This window comes from Odontesthes bonariensis, chromosome 18 (genome assembly GCF_027942865.1).
Source record: "Odontesthes bonariensis isolate fOdoBon6 chromosome 18, fOdoBon6.hap1, whole genome shotgun sequence".
NCBI lineage: Eukaryota > Metazoa > Chordata > Actinopteri > Atheriniformes > Atherinopsidae > Odontesthes > Odontesthes bonariensis.
This window is the reverse complement of record NC_134523.1, coordinates 20,114,411-20,139,965: the sequence shown is the minus strand read 5'-3', so window position 1 is coordinate 20,139,965 and position 25,555 is coordinate 20,114,411. Positions and strand designations below refer to the sequence as shown.

At 40.4% G+C, this 25,555-nt stretch overlaps 1 protein-coding gene across 1 annotated transcript; it reads right to left on the bottom strand.

Moving 5' to 3' along the window:
* On the bottom strand, nucleotides 1–25,464 carry LOC142367251 (cell adhesion molecule CEACAM20-like). The gene is made up of 10 exons (XM_075449234.1): nucleotides 25,348–25,464; nucleotides 24,807–25,133; nucleotides 22,395–22,558; nucleotides 21,836–21,962; nucleotides 18,115–18,393; nucleotides 15,975–16,253; nucleotides 15,486–15,740; nucleotides 14,082–14,193; nucleotides 4,408–4,447; nucleotides 1–3,003 (listed from the first exon to the last, which is right to left on the bottom strand). The coding sequence occupies exons 1-9, from the start codon at nucleotides 25,403–25,405 to the stop codon at nucleotides 4,429–4,431; spliced, it is 1,620 nt and encodes a 539-aa protein (XP_075305349.1). The 5' UTR covers nucleotides 25,406–25,464; the 3' UTR covers nucleotides 1–3,003; nucleotides 4,408–4,428.
* Between the last annotated feature and the right edge of the window lie 91 nt (nucleotides 25,465–25,555).

Sequence of the window (25,555 nt, the reverse complement as noted above, 5' to 3'; positions counted from 1 at the left end):
TCATTGGTTATTTTCTTGTTTTAAACCATCTGAAACAAGCCACCACAAAGCCACGCTGCAAAACAACATAAAATGAAAGCGCAACAAACAATTATTTTCAAACATTTACAGCTTTTACAAGGTTGTAAAAAGAGACGTGATTTTCACCTGGTGGGTATTTATTTCATCTTATGGATTTCATAGGCAAAACAGTTTCTGTAAACATTAACAAGCATCTCTGAAAACATGAAATCATAACAAGAAATAAAATCCCATATATAATAAAAAAAAACGTTTACAGAGAAGTAAGTTACCTCTATTATTTACAGTGAGGGCAGTATCTCTATAAGGTCTGCTTGTGTTGCGTTAAAACATACAAACTTCTTTTTTATTGGAAAACAAAATGCCATATCTACATGTGTTAGTAATACATTCTCTGCTGCATCTTATTCCAAACTGAAGGCATACACATGTTTTTAAAACTCCTCAATTTACAGTTTTTGGTGGAGACACAAACTGTAAAAAAAAAAGAAAGGTATTGATAATAAAACATCAATCAGTTTCTGAATGTGTGATCCGTTGACAAGCTATGATCTTCATCTCCAGTCATTAAGGTTTTCAACTAAATAAATACTTTTCTTACTGGAGATCAGTGCATGTTCAAGTCTGAGATCACATACATCACTAACCACAAAAAAAAGGGGGGAAAGTACATCATAAATCAGCTAAAAGCGTGAGATAAATCATCTCAGGGAGTGATGATCAAATACTCAAGAAAATATGTGATCTGACTAAAAGCTGAACTCCCAAATCGTACAAGTGTTTTTCTTCCAGGTTCAAATGAATGAATGTAATAACGTATTAAAAACCTCCAACAACTGTAAATTAGTTTAAAACAACTTCTCTGCAACTATGGCAGGAAAAAGTAGCACTGCCCTGAAGCTCTTCAAATTCTCCCTCCAAAACCTCAAAGAATGCCACTGCCTGCAAACATGTTCCAGCTCATTTCATTTTTGTTTCTTCTTCTTCTCCTTAACCTCACTGATGTGGCCCTGCGTGCCGAATCTTGCCTCCTTTCCCTCCTCCTCTGTCGGCTCTTAGCAGAAGACGACTGGATGATTCAAATGAACACCGCAGAAGATCCTCAACCGGAAAGACAGGCATATAAATGTAAAGCACAGACCGCTCGAGGGAAGCCAGCTCTTGAAAGTAGAGATTGTGTCAGTATAATTTGACTTCTGTAAGGTTGGTAGAGTGTGGTCAACAAAACATTTACTGTCCATATATATTTTTTTTACATTTTCAGAAACGTAACTACTCATCCACAGTTATTTGATAACATTACAGGCCTCTTAATATTTACACTTACAGTACAGTAGTGATACAGTGAAGACTAAACCCAGTCAGTGAACTCAGTTGGCAGTTTTTAGGTCAACCTTAAATCTAAGGCCAATATGCTCTAAATTTCCTCCTTTATGAAGTGCTAATCGGACTGTGCTGTATGAGAACCATGCTGGACCCTTCATCATCGTTCTAGCTGGCTTGTGTGCTAGCTGCAGGAAAAGGGTAGCATTAAGTATGACACAGTACTCCGCAACAGAGAAGGAAATGAACCTTCATGTAGAAGAATTCATTTACATTTATTTTCATTTCAGCTTGGTGGATCTAACAAACTGCCAGCCGAGTTTATATCCTGTTACAAATGATTGCTGCAAATTATTAGATGATTAGACGTTTAGAAATTTGCTAGTGTTTAAGAGTTTAAGAAGGGGAGGTCAACTGCTACAGCCCAATTCTGATTTATTTAACTTGAGGCCATTTCAATTCTTTGGGGTGTGTTAGCTGATGACTGTCAAACACTTCAAAACACAAAGATATCTGTTCTTTCTTTAGTGTTATGTCCCAGAAATCGCTTCAAACTCACCGTTTTTCAAATCTTTTATCTAAATGATATACCATTTTTGTTGGGTTTTTGTTTTAAAAAAATTTTCTGATGTAATTTATTCTAATGAGACTGCGTATTATGAATACTATTATGAAAATCTACATTGTTTTTCTTCAGTAGTACTAACTTTTTCATTATATGGATTTTCTCAAAGTTCTTTGGAACTTGTGCTATATGAAATAAATGAGTACTAATGTCCCCTACTGTTTAAAAGGGACATGCTCTAGAATGTAAAAAAAAAATCTGATTAAATCTGTGTTCAATGTAACATGGGACAAAAGGGTAAAGATTGTTTTCAGTAACCTCAACTAGCAACGAGTTAGACTCAGCAGGTGTACCAAAAGACTCCTTACAAAGTGGTGAGCACAGACCTGACTGAGGCATCTTGAATCAAAGTGACCACATCCGGGGTACAATTAAAACTTTTTAAACTTTTTAAATCCTCCACTGCACCTGAAGTGTCCCCTATCAGACAAACTCCCTCCACCTGCCACAGGCAGTGGGGTAAATCAAACTTTTTTTTCCAGACATTATTTTCACCCAGAAACATGAATATCTACAAGTGTGACCACCCATGCGTGTGTGAGCAGTCATTTGGTATTTGTCTGTGTGTTCTCCTCAGATTTTCAGCAGGATAAAGACAGTCACTCATCACAATCACCGGTCCATCAGCTTAAGCCCAGGAAACATCTCCAGAGCAGGTTTCATCTGTTTCCCAAGTTCTTTCAAAGGAAGTGGAAGAGGGGGGGGGGGGGGGGCAAAAGCTAAGGGACGATGTTTTTTTAACAACATGTGGATAAGAAGTTAGAGAGGAGGCGCAGATCAAATGAAGGTGGACGCGTTTGTGTTACAGTCGGGGGGGGGGGGGGGGGGTCGATTAAAATAACACCTCACAATTAAAAATCCTGTCATAATCCATTGTTTGGGCAAATTCAATTTTCCGCAGTCTCTGTCAGCCAGACAGACAGAGAGAGAGAGAAGTGATGAGATGGCTGGTCAGAAAAATGCTTCACATGGAACCTGCTGAATCCACCCCGCACACGTGGATCATGGGAAACAAAATGGTGCGATGTTTGGGCCTGAGAAGAGACAACGAGAGCAAACAAGGTTACCAAAACACGCAGATTGCTAGCCTGGAAATTGCAACCATCCAACAGAAGGGGCCACACACACATCCTGCACATTTTATAAAAGCACAAATGACAAGGCAGCTACGGAGGGAAGGACAGTTGTCCTCTGCTTATGCTAACTAGCCATGTGGAGCTGTTTTAATGGAGGTTAACTCTTAGCTGCAGTTAAATAATGGTAACATTGACTTATGAGGGCAACAGTGTAAATTGTACTGTGTATTTATTGGTCTTCTCTGTAAGGCTATCAACGTGGGCCCCAGTTTTTAAGAAATTGTCCCCCCAGCAAAGACTGACATTTTACTTCCACTTGATAAAACCACTGCATTAGTGTTGGACTTTATTAACAATATTTGCAACATATCTACAACAAAGTGACACAGCTGCATCTTTGTGCTTTTAAATAGAATATTTATTGTTAAGTTCTGCTTTGTTTTTTTCCACAGTAATGTTACACAATATACACTAAGATTTATTTAATTATAGTGTGTTTTTCACTGAAGGGTTTCCTTCTAGAGGGAAAGGTTTTCAAATTCTAAAGAAGTTAGCTGCATCTGTTGGGCTGTTTCACTTTGACTTTAGTTTGATCTCCTGGTATGTGTCGGCAGATCAAAGAGAAACACAAATGTTTCTCAGTAAACAGCAGACCAGGCTGCATGAGCTTGACTAAGTGGTGACAGCCTCAGTAGCTGCGGTTTCAACACCGACTGGCGACCTGAGGAAACACAGGAAAACGCACAGTTACCACCATCCATCGCCCAGCAGTTTCAGAACGAGGAATCGTTACAGTAGGCATTGGCACAAATGCCCCACAGCAGTGCCAATGTCTACTGTAACGATTCCTCGTTCTGAAACTGCTGGGCGATGGATGGTGGTAACTTATCTGCAGAGCAGTAGCTGCTAGCAGTCTTGATGTGAAATATAATAATAATAATAATAATAATAATAATAATAATAATAATAATATAAATAATAATAATATAAGAAAAAAGAAAAAAAAATAGATTTGATGTTGAAAATGAACTTGACAAACAATGACAAAAAGACTTTACTCCAGCGAACACTTATAAAAATTGGGATGGTTTAATAGTGCAAACTGCAGGAGACTCAAACGTTGTTTCGAGGCTTTAGTAACTCTATTTGCTTTCTAATATTTGATCAAGAGACTTTTTTTTGTCCTGAGGGATTGTTATCTGGATTACTGTGTGGAAACTTGTACATGCATGATGTGCATTTAGAATATGTGTATTTTCCTTGCATCAGTCCAGTGTAGGTGTTGCTCAAAACATTCCCTCCAGCTAAAAATGCCTGTGTGTACATGACATTATGAAGAACACAGTTATCAGAGAGGCTTACCAGCAGTGTGCAGGGATGTCTTTAGTACGGTGACTCCGTTCTGAAAAAACACAACAAAACAGAAAGCAGTGATTAGCTCTGACAAACTCAGCTTGCAAAATTATCACTGTCAACTTGTGTGATGAATGATAACCGTCTCACCATCTCTGACCTCAGCTGAAATGACAGCCATTATGTTTTCAAACACCAACATGAACAAGGTTATTTGCAAAGAAGTTAGCTGTGAAGTTCAAACCCAGACAAACACACAGCAACTGATGTCTGACAACTCCACGGCATTCTTGTGGGATGATGTTAATGTCATCACATAAAACGAAATGTCGATCCAGTCTCAGTGTTCGCTGTCTCAGTGTTTCTGTTTGCCCATCAACCACAGCGGAAGGAAGTGAGACATCTTCACAGTTGTACACACACACTGAGAAAAACTCAGAAATGCCGGTGGATTTCCAAAAATCTACCAATTCACATTATTGATACCTGCTCTACGAGGTTGGCCCACGCAAAACGATCGAAGAAAAACACAAAAACGACAGCTGTGGCTTCAGTGATCTGTTTCTGCCGCTATGTCTCAGGTGTAGTTCCAGTGAATAATGCTTTTAAAGCAGCCTGACAGCAGGAATGACAACCATCACAAGAATTCCTCGTATGTCCTGCACAGGTTTCATTAGCTCAAACACTTTGGTGCAAACACGTAGTTGACGTCATTTCTAGAATGTCTAAACTTTATAGTCAAGAACCACAAACCCTAAAACTGAAAAGGAGCGGTTCAAATATCGTTTGGGGTGTCCAACAACGGTCACGTTCATTTTCCTAACAAATCTCCCACTGACCCTGCACTGCATTGCCACCATATTTCCATTTACCCATCACAAAGCCAACTGTGTGAGCACAGTGAAGCATGCAGGAAGTCAGTGGCTTTTCAAAGTAAACACCCACCGAGCCTCTTTGAAAATACCAATGACTGAATGTTATCACTGAAACTGCTATACATTTTTTGGCTGATGATAAGAGCAGGAACAGACAAAACAACCTGGTCCAAACGTGACAGTGGAAATCACTGAAAACTTTACTTACTGAGTCATAACGTAAGCAAGTCTGTAAATGATCAAAGGTGCCAAGATGATAAAATGTGAATATCTGTTATTATGGAATAAACTTTGATCTCATAAGCAGCAGTTGACATGGCGACAGAGTAAAAGGTGGAGCGCTTTGTTCGCCCGCAGCTGCTTCCTGTCTGCTGGTATTTTTTTTCTTACGAGAGATTCTAAAGATTCTCGCTGTGAAAAGGCAATCTCCCAAAGAGAGCATGTCCATAATAAAACATTACAGCCTGAACAAAAGTGAAACTGAATGTGGAATGATTGAGGTAAAGGAGAATAAGGAAGTGGCTGCTGAGATAGTTGTCTATATTTCTGAGATATATTATATATGTGCAAGATTACAAAACAAGGCAAACAGTAAATAAAGAGGAGTCAGGGAGTTTTAACCAAGGAGAATAAGGAAGTGGCTGCAGTGTCGTGATTATGTAGAAAAACGAGAGAAGATGAAACTGAAGGATGAGCTGAAGAGCAGCGACACACGTGGGCTGTGGAAGACAAGTGCGGACATGACGGTGACATTCCTGACATTTTCTTTTAACACAGGCCTCGCCTTGGGGAAAAAAGAAAAAAACTGCAAATAAATCGATGAAATGACTGAGCCTGAGAGTTTATCACATGAGGCTTAAGATCTCTGAAATCATTCAGCAACTTTTTGAGTTGCTCTCTGTCGACCTGTCGACGGTTAAAGCGGCACTATGCAACTTTTTCATGGTCATAAAATTGCTTGGCAATCATCAGATAGCTTGGCTGACCCGTTCTGATGAAAACGGTGACATTTCCATCTCCATCTGGTGGCCCTAGCCCGAAACAGCGCTTGCAACTTTGCCTGTGGCGCCGCGTGCTTTGTTTACCTCTGGAAGTCTCGCGACACACGAGAGCCGAGAACTACTGCTTCACGGCAGGTCTAAAGGGCTCTGAGCCGAGCCAGGGAGCCTGATAAGACACACCTCTCTCCATTAGCTGTCGACGGCTAAATTGAATGTGGTTAGCTTCTAGAGTAGTAATATATATTATGGCTAGACTGTCGCCTTATTTTCCACGGAGCTCCCCCTACAGCTTTGGGGTGTGTATTGCATGGTAAACAAACCCCGTATTACTGAAAGTTGCATAGTGCCGCTTTAAATCTGGATCTTACCGATGAAAGGGAAAGATTTATGTGCTCTTTTCCAATTTGTCGAACTGGTTTTGAAATATTCAAACAGCAAAGTTTGGCTATTGTCATCAATACTCAACACGATTTATGTCAAGCAGTGTTTATTTTAGCCGCTTCAGAAAAGATTTCTATTTTCAAGATTACAAAACAATTGTAGAATTCAGGCAAACGGTGAATGGCAAAGTAAAGTTTGGGTCTTTACGCCAATTTTTTGCCATTTTTTATGCCAAATATGCTCCTGCTCTTTGTAATGTGAGCCACGACAGAGACAAGGATCTGGCCACACTGTCTGCTAGAGGTGCTGACTGATTTCCATCCAGCTACAAACAAGCAAATGTCCACAACAGTCAAACTGCTGTGCAGCAGTCCGCAGGGCAACTGGGTGGACTAGTTTTACCACTTCCCTGTTTTTACTCCGTGTGAAGCCTGAACACTTTTGAAAAATATGAATATCAGAGAAAAACACTGCTGCGGTTTCTCCCAATCAAATGGAAACCTTTTATTTGTCTTATTTAATCCATCAAAGTGAAATCCACTTCATTACTTCACTCTGCTTGTGATAATGAAGAGTGATTTCAGTGAGAGTGTAACATTACTTTCTTTGGTCAAGCAATTCATTAATAGATTCATCGCTCTCTTTGTCGGTTGCTTTCAAATGTTCGTATGCATCATGATAAATATGTGAGATTATGTTTGCTGACTAGAAGCAAAAGAAACAAATGTAGAAGATTATCTTCCAACCTACAAGCTGTCTGTGAACACCACAAACTCCAGGTCAGTGCAGTCGATTAGTCAATTAATGCCTGAAAGAAAAGGCAGTGAAGGACCAGTTTTCCTGAGAACTGGAATATCAACTCACCCCTGAAGATACTACTAGGTTATTACTTTACGTAATGAGCAAAATTTGCATAAAAAATTGGCGGGGAGCTGTGTGCACTTCCACCCATGAGTAGAACTAAGATGTCGACTACTTCCTTGTGTATTACCAGCATATTTCTCACTTCTTTTTTATCCGGTTGAACTGAATGTGGTGAGTTTCATTTGTGATGTTGTGCTGCGACAGCAGATACACAAACATCTGTGTGTGAACATGTCCGCGAACAACAATCTGTAGTAAACACCAGTGACAGAAAGATTGTACAGTCAGATAGAGCAACCACTTTAAAAAAAGTATTCAACAACTGTAAATCTGAAGGCTGTATTTAGCTGTAATACCTCACTCAAAGAAGAACCTGCAGAAATATCTTAACAATAGGCTCCAAAATGTTTGCTTAAAGCTTGAAATAGGAACATTAGCTAAATAAAGAACGAGAATACTTTATTATTTGAGCTTTAGAAATGTCGTACATTATCAGTTAAAACATCAGTTCAACATAGAGAATCGGTTTATGACTTTAACACAAGTGTAACGCAGTGTCCGCTGTGTCTAACTGAAAAGAAAACATGGCTCACTCTCTATTCTACATCTGCGCTGAGCTGCACTTTGGGTAATGTGGAAAGATATGTGTGGTTATGCCACACTGGTTTTGATACTTAATGAAACTGTCCAAATTGAGTTTGAATCTACTTATTGAATCTACTATTCGCGTAATTAACTGCTGCTGGAGGTAGTGGGAATTTCAACCGGTACACAGGAGGCTTTTGAAGAGAGCTGTATTACTGAGATCAGATTGGATTGGATAACATGTTATGGTTGGCAACACCTGGTAAAAACAAGTTAGCAGCTTGTTAGCTCTGAGATGTAACTGCTGAATCTTAAGAAAGAAAAAAAAAAAGGATACTGAATGTTTACTGATTTTTTTTTTTTTTTAACCCTCCTGTTATCCTTGGGGTCTATTTGACCCCTTTCAATGTTTGACCACTCACAATTCACAAAGTGCAATTTCTTTTTGCTTCATACTTGATGACTTTTCCTAATTAAGTGGGGGGAACATGGTAAACTGACATTTTTCATCATAACACTTTCTTGATGTCCTGTACACATCTTGTATACATCTGTGTTCCTTGGGGTCAATTTGACCCCAAAGCGACTTAGCTGCATAAAACATACAAGAAAATGTAGAATTACTGTAAATTCACTTACACTGATGCTTTATTGGTCTCAGTTCACATGAAGGTCACACTTATACATACTTCAGAGGGCTTGTTTATGTTTAGGGCCCTAACACTTATAGTTCTAATAACACAAACATTTGTCTAACACAAACATTTGTCAAACAAAAACGATTCCCACGAGAACTTTGATATTTGATCTTTCCCGCGCTTGAGTGGGAGGAGCCTCTTACACTGCAGCATAAAATATAAAAAGACCTGACCATCATTTCACACAATTTCCTTCTGTGATATCTGTTAGCCAGAAGAACAGATGACTTGGAAGGAGAGATTTTCTACTACTGAGGTTTTATCCCAGCTTTTTGATCGTGACAGTGACATAGGGGAGAATGAAGATGCTTCTGAAACAGAGGATAATGTTGAGGAGAATCCTAACCATGACTTATCATCAGATGAGGGAGAGGAGAATGAAAGCCTTCATGTTGATCCCCCTGTAGTGTCAGACGCTCCAGCGGACAGGTTGCAGTCAAAAAATGGCAAGATATCATGGTCCGTCTCCCCACTTGAACAGCACGGGAGACGAATCACTGCTAATGTAATCAAAATGGTTCCAGGGCCCACCAGGTATGCAGTTAGTCATGTCCAAAGCATGAAAACAGCATTTGAGCTTTTCATTACACCACCAATAGAAAAGCTCATACTGGACATGACAAATTTAGAGGGGAAACGTGTATATGGAGACACATGGCAAGACATCGATGACACCCTTTTCCAAGCCTATGTGGGTTTACTCATTTTAGCAGGGGTCTACAGATCAAAGGGGGAAGCTACAGCTAGTCTATGGCATCCTAAAACAGGAAGGGCTATTTTTCCTGCCACAATGTCTCTGAAGACATTCCATATGTTGTCCCGTGTCATCCGCTTTGATGACAAAGAAACCAGGCAGGGAAGGCGTGCTCGTGACAAGCTTGCTGCCATAAGGGAGGTATGGGACAAGTGGGTCCAAAGATTGCCCTTGCTGTACAATCCAGGACCCCACGTAACAGTGGATGATGTTTGGTTGCGTTCCGTGGGCGCTGTCCCTTCCGTCAATACATCCCGAGCAAACCAGCTATATATGGCATAAAAATTTGGGCAGCATGTGATGCCCAGTCCAGCTATGTCTGGAATATGTAGGTGTACACTGGCAAGGCACCTGGTGAAGCACCAGAGAAGAACCAGGGGATGAGGGTGGTCCTGGACATGGCTGAAGGCCTGCGTGGCCATAATATAACATGTGACAATTTTCATGTTAAAAATTACAGAAATATGTAGTGAGAGATAATAAGAAGGTATTGAAGTAAAATAAATGTCTTTCTTTCCAGTTTTAAATCAGCCAATGAGATTTTATGAGTATTTTCACATTTTCGTCTAGTCATTGATTAGGTGTTTTGGACAAATGGGGTGTGTGTGAGGGGGGCAGGAACACTTGAAGGGCTTTTTTATGCTAACAACAAATAAACCTGAAGGGCCAGACACAAAAAGTTGGGAACATTTCTGAATTACAGTCCTTTTTTTATAGATTAAAATCGCTGGGGTCAAATTGACCCCAAGGATAATAGATGTCTGAAAAAACGAGGGTAACAGGAGGGTTAAATCTCCTCGTCGACAGAATTGTGCAATCGTTCTGAGACGTGTATCTGCACGTTTCATACAGGTGGTTTTACCGTGTTACACAAGCAGAGACATGACTCTTTGCAAGCTATCTGTCTGTACCTGCAGCTGAAAGTACCAGTTTCTGTTTCTCATTCAGCGACCATACAAGGACCCACTTAATCATTGAATCATTGATCTTTATTTTGATATCTGAACACACATCTGTGTAACTCTCCTTCACTTTAACAAACGGACGAAAGACAAGCAAAACATGGATATACAACACAATTCCATCATCAATGGGCAAATTAAAAGCACAGGACTTACTTTGGTGTGCTTTTTGTCCCCAAGTACAACAGGTGTGTGTCCAATAATAACTACAGACCTACAGAGGATCTAAACTTTAGATTAGATCAGCAATCACAAGCCAGGATTTTATGCAGCTGAGCACTGTGAGATGTTTTTACCGATTTATTTATCTATATGTAACAATACTTTAAGGAGAAGCCTTGTGATATTTAGCATTAGATATTTAGGCGTGTGTTACGCAAATGACACGTTGGTAACCGTAAAAAAGAAGAGATGTACTTGTACAAAAAAGGTTTCAATAAATCCTAATAAATGAGGAAATTCAGCTCCCAGAGCAGCCGCAGGTTCAGTGCTGATTCTCTGAAATAATGCCGGGCTTTCAGGTCACCCTTTGTGTTTAACACTGTTGGTGGCTTTTCTTTACATTTCTGAGTGAGTGCTTAAGTTGTCTGGAGAAGGTTGAATCCGGCAGCTAACTTCCTGCCTTCCTCATCTTTCTCCTCCTCTTTGACCCACTTCTTTAATTACCTTCACTTCAAACAGCATAAAAAGCTCTCATGTGTCGCTGTTTGCTAAAAGTCAACAAAACAATCTGCTGTGTGCAGCTGGGGTCTGCACTGCAAGATTAGTGGGTAATCCAACTCTCTTCGGCGTTGACTCCTGTATCACAAAGCTGGCTAACCGGGTAGATCACCATGGTAACCATGCTTAGGACGGACCTGCCTCAGTGTAAATTAGCTTTGAAAATAACAACAACACACCTGCTGAAACAGAGTCATCACCCCTACAGAAACCTGACAGGAACACAAGTTAAGTTTCCAATGAAGTGACGAATCATCCGATTTCATCTCCTTTAGATCACAGATTCATCAGTCTCGTTTCTGATAATGCCTACTTGTAATTAAAATCTTTGCATTTTTCATTTAAATGAGCTTATAGCTGCAGGAAAACCAAAGTCAAACTCAGGTTTAAAAGCCGCATCGGGACAAATCCTACCGCTAAATACGGCTGAAGTTCAGCTTGATTTGTGACTTTAGCTGCAATTTGGGCCGCTGAAAGCAACTCCAAAGAGGAATTTATACTCCACTCAGTACTTGATTTCCTCTGATCATCACCAACATGGTGGCTCACTGCAGAACAAAGTCCTCCTGTCATCAGTGCTGACACCCTCTGACAGTCAGGAAGATAAAATGACAGGTGGATGGACGAGTGAATCACTCAGGCCCTGGGGCCCATTGAAACAAGCCGAACAACCCCCCCCCACCCGAAACCTGATGACCTCTTTAGCATCGCATGATCCTGACAGGAGAGTTTGTTAAAGGTAGAGGGGGGTGAGGTTTAGTTACACTCGTAGACACTAACAGGGTTTCCCCGGTTTTGCACGTTTCTAAAAGATTAGTTCAACAGCCTGCAGGCTGGGAAGGAAAAACCGATCTTGCTCAGTCTTAAATCCATTCTCCATGTGTTGTATCACAGTGAAAGTCTCACAACAGTTATTTAATGTTGTCTCTGAAGTGCCTTGAGATGGTATTTGTTGTGAATTGGTGCTATATAAATAAAACTGAACCAAAATGAATTGAAATGCCGAATAAACTAACTTTAAATGCATCTTCAAAATGTTCTACTCAAAAATAAGTTTGACCTCTACTATGAGTACATGAGCCCTTCATATCTATCCATCAGTTTATTGCCTTGGAACTCTAGATAACTGGAATCACGAGTTGTATTGCTACTAGTTGTTTTGTGACATTTTGTACGTGCGAAATTATCAATGTTGCCAAATAACGGGAGTTCTTGCTCCTCTGAGTCGAGGGTGTAGGGAGACAGGAAGATTATTTATTCATTAATTGGATCCCTATCTGAACTGACAATTCTTCATGGGATCATAAAACTAAACATTTAATCAAGGTGCTAAAAATCATAAATATGCAAACCAAATAAAAAGAAAGCCCCAGGGTATTAATGCCATTGTCTGTAATTGTTGATCTTTAGGATCATTAAGGGAAATATATGATTTGTAGCTCGCAGATAAAAACTGATTTGACTTTATCGGTATGTATTAATGCTTCAGTGAGTAGTTTGTGTCATCACTGTTCCTCCTTTTCAGGCAAAGATCCTTGTCTATTATGAATAGAAGTATGTGGAAATGTTACAGGATGTGGCATCATTGCTACTGTCGTATGGGAAGAATGTGTCATTTGGGAATGAAACAATGTTCTGACTGTGTTGCTTCATGTGTGCACAACCGCTGCTTTTGCGGGAAATCCATGTGGGCTTTAATGTCTAAAGAAGAGCTACTGCCCATCCCTTCTAATACCAAAGTAGATTTAGTAATACTGACAATAAGCCTGACTGAACTCGCCCTGATGTCATATTTTTCACTGAGACAATTGGCTCACATTTTCTTTTCTTAATTTGAATCAATCGAGGCCTGATTTGACTAAAGTGTAGAAACATTTTCAATACAACAAGGGAAACTTCTGACTGGGATGTGTTGTAAATGATGGTGCAAATTAGACAGTTGTTTGGCAATCCTTTAATGTGTGTGTGGGTGTGTGCACACATCAGTCTAACATGTTACAATCAGTGAAAGGAATGTCCTTAATATCTTAGAAGGCAAGGACATGGTGACGCAATTGAGAAACGGAAACAAAGAGAATGACCGAGATCACAGGTCACAGAATAATTCACCTATTTTTAGAATATAATATAGAACTTTTAACGCTGCAGAACCTTTCCTTTTCATTCTGAGAAAGTTTTTTTCAGAGACAAATTGTCAGAAGATCCAAACACACCTAAGGCTAAAAGCAATCCATCGTTTCGTCGGCTTAAAGTATGTAGATGTTTCTGGGTCCATTTATCCTGCTCTGACCTGGTTTCTTGCGTCTATAAGCAGCAAACTAACATATATTTTAAATAATGGCTTACGTTTGACCTTTCCTGTTTCCTTATAATGAACAATGTCCCCTTGCTCCAAGCCAGCTCCATAGTTTTCCAGGTTTGTGTGGTGAAAAAACTTTGACTCCTTGAATCATCTTTGGGATGAAGTGAAATGTCAACTAATAGCTTGATCTTATCAGCCACCATGACTGTGCTAAGACAGGGCCCAACCTTAGGGGGATGTCTGATTAAGTACAAATTGAATTAAAAAGAAAAGACATAAAGACAAAACAGGAATATTACAGCACAGTTTAGAGATGTCTCACCTGGAGTTTAGACCTTCCCTGAACACTGAAAAAGTCCAACATTGTCATAATCTTCAGCCAAAACCCATAGCAAACTGGAATCAAAGGTTTACCTCCACACCAAAACCACTCGGCTCGTTCTACAACGGCACCGGTCCATTTCCTCGTTACCCATTTGGTCCATTCAGGGTCAGATAACACATGCATATAATGAGTTAATCGGAAAGTAAAAGTACTTACGGAATTTTCTGCCTGCAGTACATGAATAAGCCAATGGCGACTCCAACAACGACAAGGCAAGCGATGACAATTCCAGCGATTGCTCCATCTGAGAGGCCATCATCTATATCCGCTATAAAGACAACACACACCATGATTTTATTAATCTCTCATAGATCTCAACAGTCTGCGAAGCTTATAGATTCATAAAAACAACATTGTGAAAGTAACGGTCGGAATTAATGCCATGTTTCACTGAGAGAGGAAATACATGTCCCGCAGTATGACTGTGGTATGTTCTGTGGAAGTGATTGCTCATGCTGATAAAGTTCCATAAATTCCCATAATAACAATCTATAGGCATCCCTCTAAGGATTCAATAGAAAGGCAGAGCGACATTCCAGTGTGGCAACACTGAGTAAGCCTTTGTTGTTTTTTTTCCTTCACCCACACAAACGACCATATGAGGGCAACAAGCAGTTTACCAGTGAAATCACAAATGACCTTTGTCGTCTTATAACGCCAATGCATAACTGTAGTCAAGACACAACCTCCAAATTCTGGTTTCTTTATGGGAAACCAATTTCTTCGACGTGGCGTTTTCGAAATGGGCCAAATTTCAGAGGAGTGCAAATTTTGACTGATATCTCAAAATATACTTTGTGTAAAGCCCAAATAAACTTAGTGAAATAGATAGCCTTCCATGACATTTCCAGCAGTTGATTACAGGCTTTATGGAAGGCGCATCAATGCCAGAGAGGTGGCCTTTTGAGACTGAAAAAATGTGTTTATCTCTGCTTGATGCCCATCATAGGAGAGGTACTATGATGTACATGTTAACGTCTTTACATCTATGTGGCGTTTAGCACTGTTCCACAATTTAGAAGGCTAACATCACCGACAACCTTTGAGGCAACAAAGAAAGTGATATGTATGCATGTTAAAGATTAATCATCATAGTATTTAAGTGAAGTCACAGACCCCAAAAGCATGTCCACACAAGTTTCCACAGTGTAGTGCATGTAAGCGTACTAAGGTGTACCACTTGTTCTGTCATAGAAATGTGAGACTTTGCCAGCATGACAAATAAAACTTCAAGAACCGGTCAGGTATCTCTTACTCTGTAAGATGATGTAAGACAAACAAGTATTGGTGTGACGTGCCTGGAGAGCTTCCTGGCTCTGTCCTCTGCAGAGTTTGCTGTTGGTTAATCATTCTATCAATGAATCTAGAAGGTTCAGACTAATAAATTCAGTGCGTTAAAACTGGAAAGAAATGTAAAACTTCATATTGATCCGGGTTGTTAAGCTATGAATCAATACTTGCAGCTATTATCTAACAGGATGTCGCTCTGCTGGTACAATTTGCTCATTTAGCTCAGCAGATGACGTGATCGTCTGTACAGGTGGCAGACATTAAGCTTACCTTTGACGCTGAGCTTATGAGAGGCGGGGACGGTTTTGCCGGTGATGGCGTTGTATGCCTCACATGTGTACAGTCCAGAGTCTTTATAAAAGGCGGGTGTGATTGTGTACTCCTTTTGGACAACACTGGTTACTGTGCCGTTAATCTTCCAAGTGAAAGTGGCAGGAGGGATGGATGAGGAAGAGCAGGTGAGTTTCACGTCCGTATTCACCTCCACTTCTTCTTCACCTCTCACTTCCACTGATTCAGGGCCATCTGATCAAAAAGAGAAAGAAAAAAGGATGTAATTGTGAAAATATAAAACAGCACTCATGAGTTTGAAACCACTGTAAGTCAGGCTGAAGTGTGTTGTTCAGTTGCTGAAGACGTAAAAATAAATGGGACAACAACAATAATTTGCACAATCTTTTACCGGCAATAAAAGCTTAAAAATATCACTGGTTTGATGGTGTGAAATAAAACTAATCATCTCACAAAGCAAATACTCACAGTTAACCACCATGTTATAGACGGCTTCTTCTTCGTTGACGGGATTGTTGAGCTTACACGTGTACTTTCCATTGTCCTCTTTTAGCAGTGAGTTGATAACAACAGAGCTCATGTCACCAGAGAACACCACGCGGGCACTGGCAGACAATTTTTGGCCATCTTTGAGCCAAACTCTTTCCTTTACTTCACCCGTCTTTGCCTGGCAACTGAGGTTGGCCGTGCCGTTGCCAGCGATGAGGACAGCAATCGGACCAGTGATGTTAGTACCTGAAATTGGCTCTGTGAGCGCAAGCGGGACAGAAGAATGTTGTTACTCTTGACTTGTATTCGTAATTCATCATTTAAACCTCATTAGACACTCAAAGTTATTCTGCTTTTTACAATGCAGTTTAATTGGAATAGAACAGCTAATGGTTAAGTGAGTAAGAAACCAGGAGCCCAAAACTGAAATTAAAGGAGTAAATCACAAATTAAAATACTTTGAAATGACATCAGATACATGAAAACTACACGGGTATAAGTTTGGGCATTAGCATACAGTTATATTTTGCTATTCCTTCAAAGATTTCTCTGTAGGAGCTTCTGTGTAAGTTGAGGAGGTAGCTCTACTTGTAACGCACACTGTGATTAATGTACCCGAGAAGTCTGTGTAATAAAGCATGATTTACTCAAAGTTTGGGCTAGTTTTGACTTAGAAAATACCAAGTGGCACGATTAAAGGTATTACAGTACTATTTTGTCTCCTGATCCAGCATCAGCTGACAAAATGTTACCTTTGTGCTTCTCTTTGCTTAGTATCGCAACAGTTCATTGAGGGTTTCTGTTCTTCCTACTGTGGTAATTACATTCTTGGCATCATTTAACTGTTTCAACTTGCCAAATACCTTGAGTCACCTAAATGAAATGTTTGTGTCAAGTCCTTTTCCACGCAAACTCCCCCTCCCTTCCTCCCTCTCACTCTCTCATCAACCGAAATGAAAGAATTCTGAAACTCTTCAGGACAAAGTGTAATACCATCCTCCAATCCAGCAGGTTTGACACACAGAAATGGACTCCTGCCAACAGTACAACAACATCCTCCAAAAGCATCGAGAAAAAGATTACTTGGCAGTAAATTACAGAGGGTACTTTGAAAAAAGATGGTTCTGTCTGTCTGTTGCGCAACATTTCAACACTTCCCAGGTACAAACTGTATCTGCTGTGGGTCACTGAGTGCTAATGAGTGCTAACACGAGCAGCTAATAGAAGTCCATTTACCAGTCCTCAAAGGCATGTCGCAGAAAAAAGAGAAGGTTTCAGTCTACTTGTAAGCCCAACAATTTCAGAAAGGCCACATAAGACAACCCATATGTTCCACGTAGAAGACTGGAGGAACCAATACTGACTATATTTCCCATGTGCTGATAGGAACCAATGAAATGAGAAGCTCAAGCAAGTTGTGAGGAGAATTTAATTGAAGGCGAGCTCCTGGCATTTGGCCCAGCCGAGGTGCCAGGTGCTATCCACTGCTGCTGTGTGGAGATACGGAAATATATCACAGAAAAGACACCTGAAGACGCGACCAAAAACGTAACGTGGCTAATGTTACTTAGCAAGAAGAAGACTGCATGTTTTTATATACTCAGGACCAGGACCTGACTGTCAACCTGAAGCTTCAACCTCTGATAAAAAGCATAGAGGAACCAGCTCATGTTGTACTGTTGTATATTTCCCATTAGTCATGATGCAGAGCACTAAATGTCTGGAGTATACAAACATATATTATTGGCTCTATCATAGGAATCAACCACACCTTCAATCTGATTTACAACCTAAGCCAAGGGGAGGGAGAAATGGTCATATCCTTTTCATGATTATAAACCTGTACACTGGCAACTTTAATAGTGAAATGAACCACACCACGCTGAACAAGAGAACTAATCAGTCATTACTTAACAACGGCGACAACAAAGCTAACGCTGCACCTGTCTGTCATCTTGTTTTTTTTTTTCAGTCTAAGCTGTCTTCAGAAGTAGAATTCACGGGCATCTCAAAAGTAGATGAATGGAAACAACTGTGAGATAGTGATCTGTTATGACTAAGCAGCACTTTACGGTCCAGACCCAGAGGACTTTCCAGAATACTCAGCAACATTACTCACCCATCACAGAGAATGTAACAACAGGAGATTTCATGCTGCGCAGGGTCTTGGTGTTTTTGGCTTCACAAGAGTAGCCACTCAGTTTCTTTCCAAACCCTTCTTCTTGAATGGCTTTCAGAGTGAGGACGGGACCACTGGCCTTCATGAGGTCCTCATTGTGGTACCAGGTGAAGGTGGCGGACGGGCTGGAGGTGGCTGTACAAGTTAGATTGAAGTCGGATTTGGACTTGATGTACTGGGGTGGTTTCAGGGGTGCAATGGTGACTGCATCTGGTCCATCTGTGGAGCACACAGACAGAATTCGAGTTCAAGGAGCCGGCAATCACTTCATAACTGCTTCTGTTCTGCATGAAAAATAATCTCATTTGTGTGACTTTTTGTTAATATGTTTTCATTTCTGCCCTATATCTACAAAGATGTTACTGTTTTATGATAATAACTACTACCAACCATGCTATAACTTTGCATATCTTCATTCATATTTGCCTGTTTTTTGCTTCTTTACGTCATTACTGTGCTGCTGTTTTGAGCCCCAACATGTTTTTTTCTTTTCTTTGATAAATGCATGTCTAATTGTGGATTACTGTTCACAGTTCATGGCCCTGTCACACTGTTGCGTATGGCACTAGCGTATGAAAATTATCACTCATGCGCTGGTATACGCTGACATTTGCCAGGGGAACGTTAGGCATAGGTTGTATACGTTTCAAGCACGCTGGCATACGTTGGCATACGTTGGCATACGCTGAGGCAGAAATACATTTTTGAACATGCTCAAAACTTTTGTGCGTATGGTTAATACGCTAAGCATACGCTAGGCATACGCTGAATACGCTAGAGGTACGATATAGGTACGTTACTGATAGGTCGAGAACGCTGGACATAAATTGCCATATGTTGGCATGAAGGTGTACCGTACAGCTAGCGTATTCACAGCCTGCGGCAGGCAACCGACGATTCACGGGAGCGGTCAGGAGGAGGAGTTGGGGATCTTGATCGCTCAGAAGCATGTAACTCATCAGCCGCAGGTGCATCAGGCATTTCAGCAGGTTTGGGTGAGAATGATTCTTGTGTTTTTTTGCCTTTTCCTCGGCCCAGGGCCCGGGCAAACGACGATTGCTTCTTGGGAGGCATGATCGAGATGAATGTCTCGAGAGATGTTGATAGCGCGTCGTCTACTGCAATAATGGAGCAATGTGGAAAGGCTGCTGAGTTAATGGCGTTGCCCCTGGCAACCAATAGCGTCTTCTGCCAACATGGCCGACCGACCGACCGGAGTCACGTGACTCCTCATTCTCAATAGGCGAGTTGAAACGTACGCTGGGCATGCGCAGTTCATATGCTACTCATACGCTAGTCATTCTTTATTTTCAAGGACTTTTCGTACGTATGATTAATTTTCATACGCAACTCATACGCTTCTCTCATACGCAACAGTGTGACAGGGCCTTAAAGGATAAGACCGGTTTTTTGACATTGGGCCCTTGATTTCACATTATAACATGATGTTCTACTCACCCCTGCTTGTTGTTGAACATTTGGAGCTGTTTCGAAGATATTCGCGAGGCGTCTGGCTGCTCTCTTGAGATATTCGGCCATGAAACGGTTTCCTATGGGCAAGCTTATACAGGCACAAACTATGCTGTTTATAATTTATTAATTACTGTACATTAGCACTGATAACGTGGAGGTGCGTCGCTTACTTAAAAAAATCCGGGTTACTGTAATTTTGATTTTTTTGTCGTAAAGTGGGTGTTACTGACGTCCTCGTCGTGCTACTGCCACAGACAGCCCACAGACCTGCTGCCTATTTATTCATTCGGCTAAAATTCAAAATTAGTAACCCGGATTTTTTTAAGTAAGCGACGCACCTCCACGTTATCAGTGCTAGTGTACAGTAATTAATAAATTATAAACAGCATAGTTTGTGCCTGTATAAGCTTGCCCATAGGAAACCGTTTCATGGCCGAATAACTCAAGAGAGCAGCCAGACGCCTCTCGAATATCTTCGGAACAGCTCCAAATGACCAACAACAAGCAGGGGTGAGTAGAACATCATGTTATAATGTGAAATCAAGGGCCCAATGTCAAAAAACCGGTCTTATCCTTTAAGAGACAATAATTGTGGTATTATTTTTGTAATCTGAAAATCACACAGATTTCTGTTTGAGTGATGCTAGGAGCGATCAATTGTTATATACACCTTTTAAAATGCCACCACACAGGAAGATGGCAGAAAGGAAGATGTTAAAAAGCACAACATTATGTTCCCTGAAACACATCCTCCTGTGTGAAAGCTTTTGGTTCGTGACGATCTGTTATAAAGAATTATACCTGTTTCTTACAATTACCAAATAAGCTCTCAAAAAACTGCTTTTCAACAACTTTTACATCCTTCTAAAGAAGGAAAACAGTTGTAAAACGGTATTGTCAATTTGGTTTCATACAAATACCAGTGAACCGAGTTTCTTTACTTCTCCATAAAGCCAGACAAAATCCTCCTGAGCTGCAGAGGTAAGCTTTTGATTAATTAATAACAGAGTAAACCTGCGGTCGGTGTGGTTTCACTGCCTTTCAGGTTAGTCATGCTGAAGGAGTGGAGGTGTAGGCTGCTGTGTACACAGTGTGGTTTTAGCTTGAGAGTACAGGCTGAAAGGCACACACACCGCAATCGAAAATGCAGGGTTCATATGGCTACTAAGAAACTACACTTTATTTGAATATGAACAGGTTTTACACAATATAAATTCCCTTGCATTAGTGTGACTCTGAGTAACAAAAAAGCAGATTAACTATTTATGACAAAAAGGCCAGTGAGGCGGAAAGGAGTGACAGGCTCACGTGTGACCTTCTTTAGTTGTCAAACAGGTGTGGATTTCATTCAGTCAAGTGCAACTTTTCAAACAAAGGAAGATTATGAAATGACAGGATAAAACCAACTGTCCAACTGCCAGGGCTGAGAAATGACAAGAAGGTTTCAGGTTGATGTTACTTAGAAACAATGTCAAATTGACCATCAGTAATTACTTTCTTGAAGACACTAACAAGCGGATTTGTAAAATAGTAACATGACCCATTGTTTTAGAGTGTTACCATTATCCCAATTAATCGTGTACAAACTTAGCAAATCAGCCGAATCCTTCAAAAAGATCTTCTTTTTTCGGCTATATTTTTTCATGTTCTTCAGTATATATAACGAGCTGCAGCAAAATTTTGGATGGAGGACAGCTGCACTCATTTGAGATTTCCTAATCTTAAAAGTTGTGAAACTAACGCTGTAAAGTGTTTTAAGTTTTGTGTTCAAGGTAAGATCTCATAGGTTCATCCCTGCAGGACTCTACTCAGTATTTTTCATGACATTCTACTTACCAGAATTAGAAATGTATGATCTATAAAAGTGTAATTTGGCTTCAAGATGGCAACAAAAGATTGTTGTGCCAGAAAATAAACTATAAATAACAGCTCCTTACGAACCAAAGAAAAACATCACTGGATGCCATCCCCATGAAATCCTTTGATGAATTCGACTTTAGTTTTCATTCCCTAAGGGCATGTGTGCTGACTGTCATGCTCATTTGGAGAATGGTGTGTATTAGACTGTTCAACGGGCTTTTTTAGACCTGAATCCGAATCTGAATGGGTTGCACTGCATGTGTCTCAGTCCCCTTCTGTGAAAGAGCCAAAACATCTGCACCATGCAGCAGTGTGGTGAAGAACTTACAGTGGACAGTGAGGTTGAAGGGGCTGCTCTTCCCCTCCTCCAGCGGATTCTTTACTATGCAGAAGATAGGCCCAACCAGGTCTGACCTGTGGACAGTTCTGATGGTCAGCTCGCTGGAAAATTCCTTCTGTGAAACCATTCAAAGAAAAAATAAATAAATAAGCAATGCATGAATGAAGAACAACTGAATCCCTACATGTTGTGTGTAAACTTCAGCTCCGACAAATCATCTGACTGTGATTCAGCTTGTTGCCTGAACGCATCATGTTCCCTTTTTAAAGAACTTAATGGATCATTTAAAACTACAAGAAAACACTGGGTGGGTGGATTTATTTGTGGATTCACAAATTTGACTGATCTGTGTGATTTGCAAGCTTTATATAAGTCTACAATAAATAAACAAAGAAATAATAATTCAATGACTAAATATTAACAATGAACAGTTCAAATTCAATCAATATTTCAACAGCTAAAATACATTGCATGTCTCCCTTGCTGGCACACAATCTTCAAATCAAACAATTAAGAGGAGAAGCTGAAAAACAGGCATAAAACTGACATTTGTCTGCGTCAGCCGTATGCCGTCAATGACAAAAGGCTTGGTGCCTTGGGTCCAGGTGAATTTGAGGTAGGACCCTTTAGCTGAGCAGGTAAGAACCACCGAGCTGTTGTGCTCAATAGCTTCAGCCAGGTCAGATTTGATGACCACTTGAGTCACCGGCTCTGTAAAGAGAAACAAGATTTACATAGGAAAAAAAAAATAGGAAGTCACGAGTCAGAGAATGAAAATGGAAAAAAAAGGAAAAAAAATTGGCAGTTTTGCAGCTGATGTTGGTAATGCGAAGTCTAAACTTCCTCCATTTGCTTGGCATAGTGTCAACAGTATCTATTCCATCTAAACAACAAAGACATGTAACACATGTCACTTTGCAGCACTAAGTTCTTTTTTTTCTTAATGAATCTTGCACAGTTGCTTCACAATCACAGGCATCCAGCACTTCAAATGTCATAAATATCCCTTAAATGTCTGCAGGAAATGCTTCTGAAAGTAGGCTAACTCGTACAGAATTTTACAAAGCAAGATAGGAGAGACTTGAACTTTAAACAGTACTACAATACTTCTCTGTGCCTGTTTCAACAATTCTGTACATTCTTTCCTCACAACCGGTCTTTGTTTTTTCGAGTTCCTGATCCTGCAAGTTAAGTTACACAGGCTGACACTTATTTAACTTCGTGTCTTATCTCAAACTCTCCTATATGCAACAATGAAGCCTGTCCACCATGCAGCAACTCCCTTCCCACTGGCCTGCAAATGGTTACAGTGGTTCCGATGTGATTAGCTACTTCAGGACTTCAGAAAAGCAGTTCATTAAGAATTTACATTATGAATGAGAAAAAAACCTTAAAGTCATTTTAAGTTCATTTCATGCCTGTGCAAAGACTCATTGAGAGAAAAAAGAACAAACGAAATGAATGATAAAAACAACAAGAAAAACCTGCCTCAGAAATGGCTTTTAACTCTCTAAATTCAAATTCGAATGACTCAATGTTACAGGGTGTGTTTGGGTGGATATTTACACCGAGGTGGCTAATGAAATCCTACAACAAATGAGCAGCCAATTATAAAACACGGGGGTGGAGGATTTAATGACGTGCTCGTACTACGCCTAGTCCTTTTCTCATCATCAAACCATGCTCTGAAATCAACAGCTGAATACGGTGAATGCAGAGACATTGCCTCAAGAAGACCTGTTGGACTTGTTCTCAATAAGAAGTTACGAGTCTAACTGTACTGCTTGTTTGCTGACGATTGGGCAACAGTAGGTGTTTGGGAACAATGTGAAGGAGTGGCAAGCAGCTCTGAGTGTGACCTCGAAGTGCTCTGCCTCTGGCTTGACACAGTGGTTACTTTAGAGACCAGATTTTGTGTGCTGCCTGTGAACCCGAACGCCCTGCAGAGACAGTAATGATCCACACTGCTGCCAAAAGAAGAGACTGCGATACAAACATGCAGATAAAGGTGCTTTGGTGTGAAAATGCGATTGGTGCGCCAGGATGGCCTGATCTGGTGCTCGCTTGAACTGAACTGAGGCAGAAACTAACATAATGTATCAGCTGAAAAATAGGTGTGTTCATTCTTAGAGGAAAAATAAAAGAAAACAATCCTTCCTTAAGCTGGTTAACTGTTGAATGGTGTTCTTGTTATGTGCAAGACTGCACATTAGAATATCTGACAAAGATTTTTACAGCAGACAGGTTCGCGACAAAGATCATCCTTTTGGACTCATGTCTGTGTACAGTTGATGAGTCTAATTCCACAACTTTAGAATAGTGTATTAACAGTGGAATGGAATGGAAATGAAGCAACAGTGAAGCAGCAAGGTCCCAAATCCAGAACAGAAAACACTCCTACCTGTGCCTAAATGCTCACATTCAAACAGGATATTACAGTATGAGCCACACCCTGAGGTAGCAGTGGAGGAGGCAGAGAAGGCCGTTTAAACTTTGTCTGTTTGTTTGAAACACTGAGGGGACTTTATGAAATACTGCTGTACAAAAGCTGAATGAAAACGTTTCAGTGTTATTTTCACAAGACCATTTTCATACATTCACATGATGTTAAGACTGTGGATAAGACATAAGACGGACTTTTCTATTCCTCCGATAAGTCCTTGAAAAGTGGCTTAACTGCAGGTGACGCATTAACTACCCATATACACCCAATTTACTGGTGGCGCAGGGATATCTGCACTTCAGTCCACTAAATTGCATTTCAGGGAGAGAGGTAGAGAGACGATTTAGAAACAACCTTTCAACACAGGCCTGTAACTAAACCCCAAAGCTCTTTTCCGTAAAGTATGAACTCAGTTCGGATGTTGGAGGAGAAAAAAAAGGAACCGTTCATGAAACTGCGCCAAACAAGGCAACACATTACGCGATTATTCAGTTATAACAAGAAGAAATCACTCACCCAGAACTCGAACTTTAACCTCCCCGGTTTTAGTACCATCATTTCCTAAAATGGTGACGCTGTAATCTCCGCTGTCCTTCGACTGTAAAGATGTTAAAGTCAAGTAGCCAGTTTTCGGATCAATTGAAGCTCTACCTTTATAAGGAGTGGCCACTCGCACCACAGATTGACGCAAAGTAGCAACATTGATTTGTTCGTCTCCATCACTGAAATTCCAGATAATATCATCTCCCACATCATTTTCAATCAGGATTTTCACAGTGACGTTTTGGCCCACACCTGCATCCAGCGGACCTTCTGGTAGAACATCCTGCCCAACACAGAACCCTGCGCGCACACAGAAACCATTAATAGTTACTTACAGATGTGCAGGTTAGAAAAAAAATAAAATCAATTTGAAAATAAGCAGAGGTAGCATTTCGAATGACAAAATATAACTTCAGAGAGTAAAGAGTCAATTGTTTGTAACTACAATGAAATTACATTACTAAACTACGCAAATCACCAAGCTTAAAGCTAGAAATGAAAGATGCGTGCTCACCAGTAAAGGAAAGCAGAAAAAAGAGCGATTTCAAAGCGAACAGATCCATCTCGGACATTCACGTCTTCACAGCAGAGACATTAGAAAGAAAATGCGGCAGTACCTGCTACTTTAACAGGGACACACCCAGAAAGGTGAACACCCAAACTCCCCCAACACTCGCGCTTCCTCTATCTATGTACATCACTCACATTCTGACACACACACA

Coding starts and splice junctions, on each gene's coding strand:
- LOC142367251 (XM_075449234.1), bottom strand. CDS start 25,405: ATGTCCGAGATGGATCTGTTCGCTTTGAAATCGCTCTTTTTTCTGCTT. Junction 16,254..18,114: donor TGTTACATTCTCTGTGATGG/GTGAGTAATGTT, acceptor TTGCGCTCACAG/AGCCAATTTCAGGTACTAAC. Junction 14,194..15,485: donor TCATAAGCTCAGCGTCAAAG/GTAAGCTTAATG, acceptor TTGTCTTTATAG/CGGATATAGATGATGGCCTC.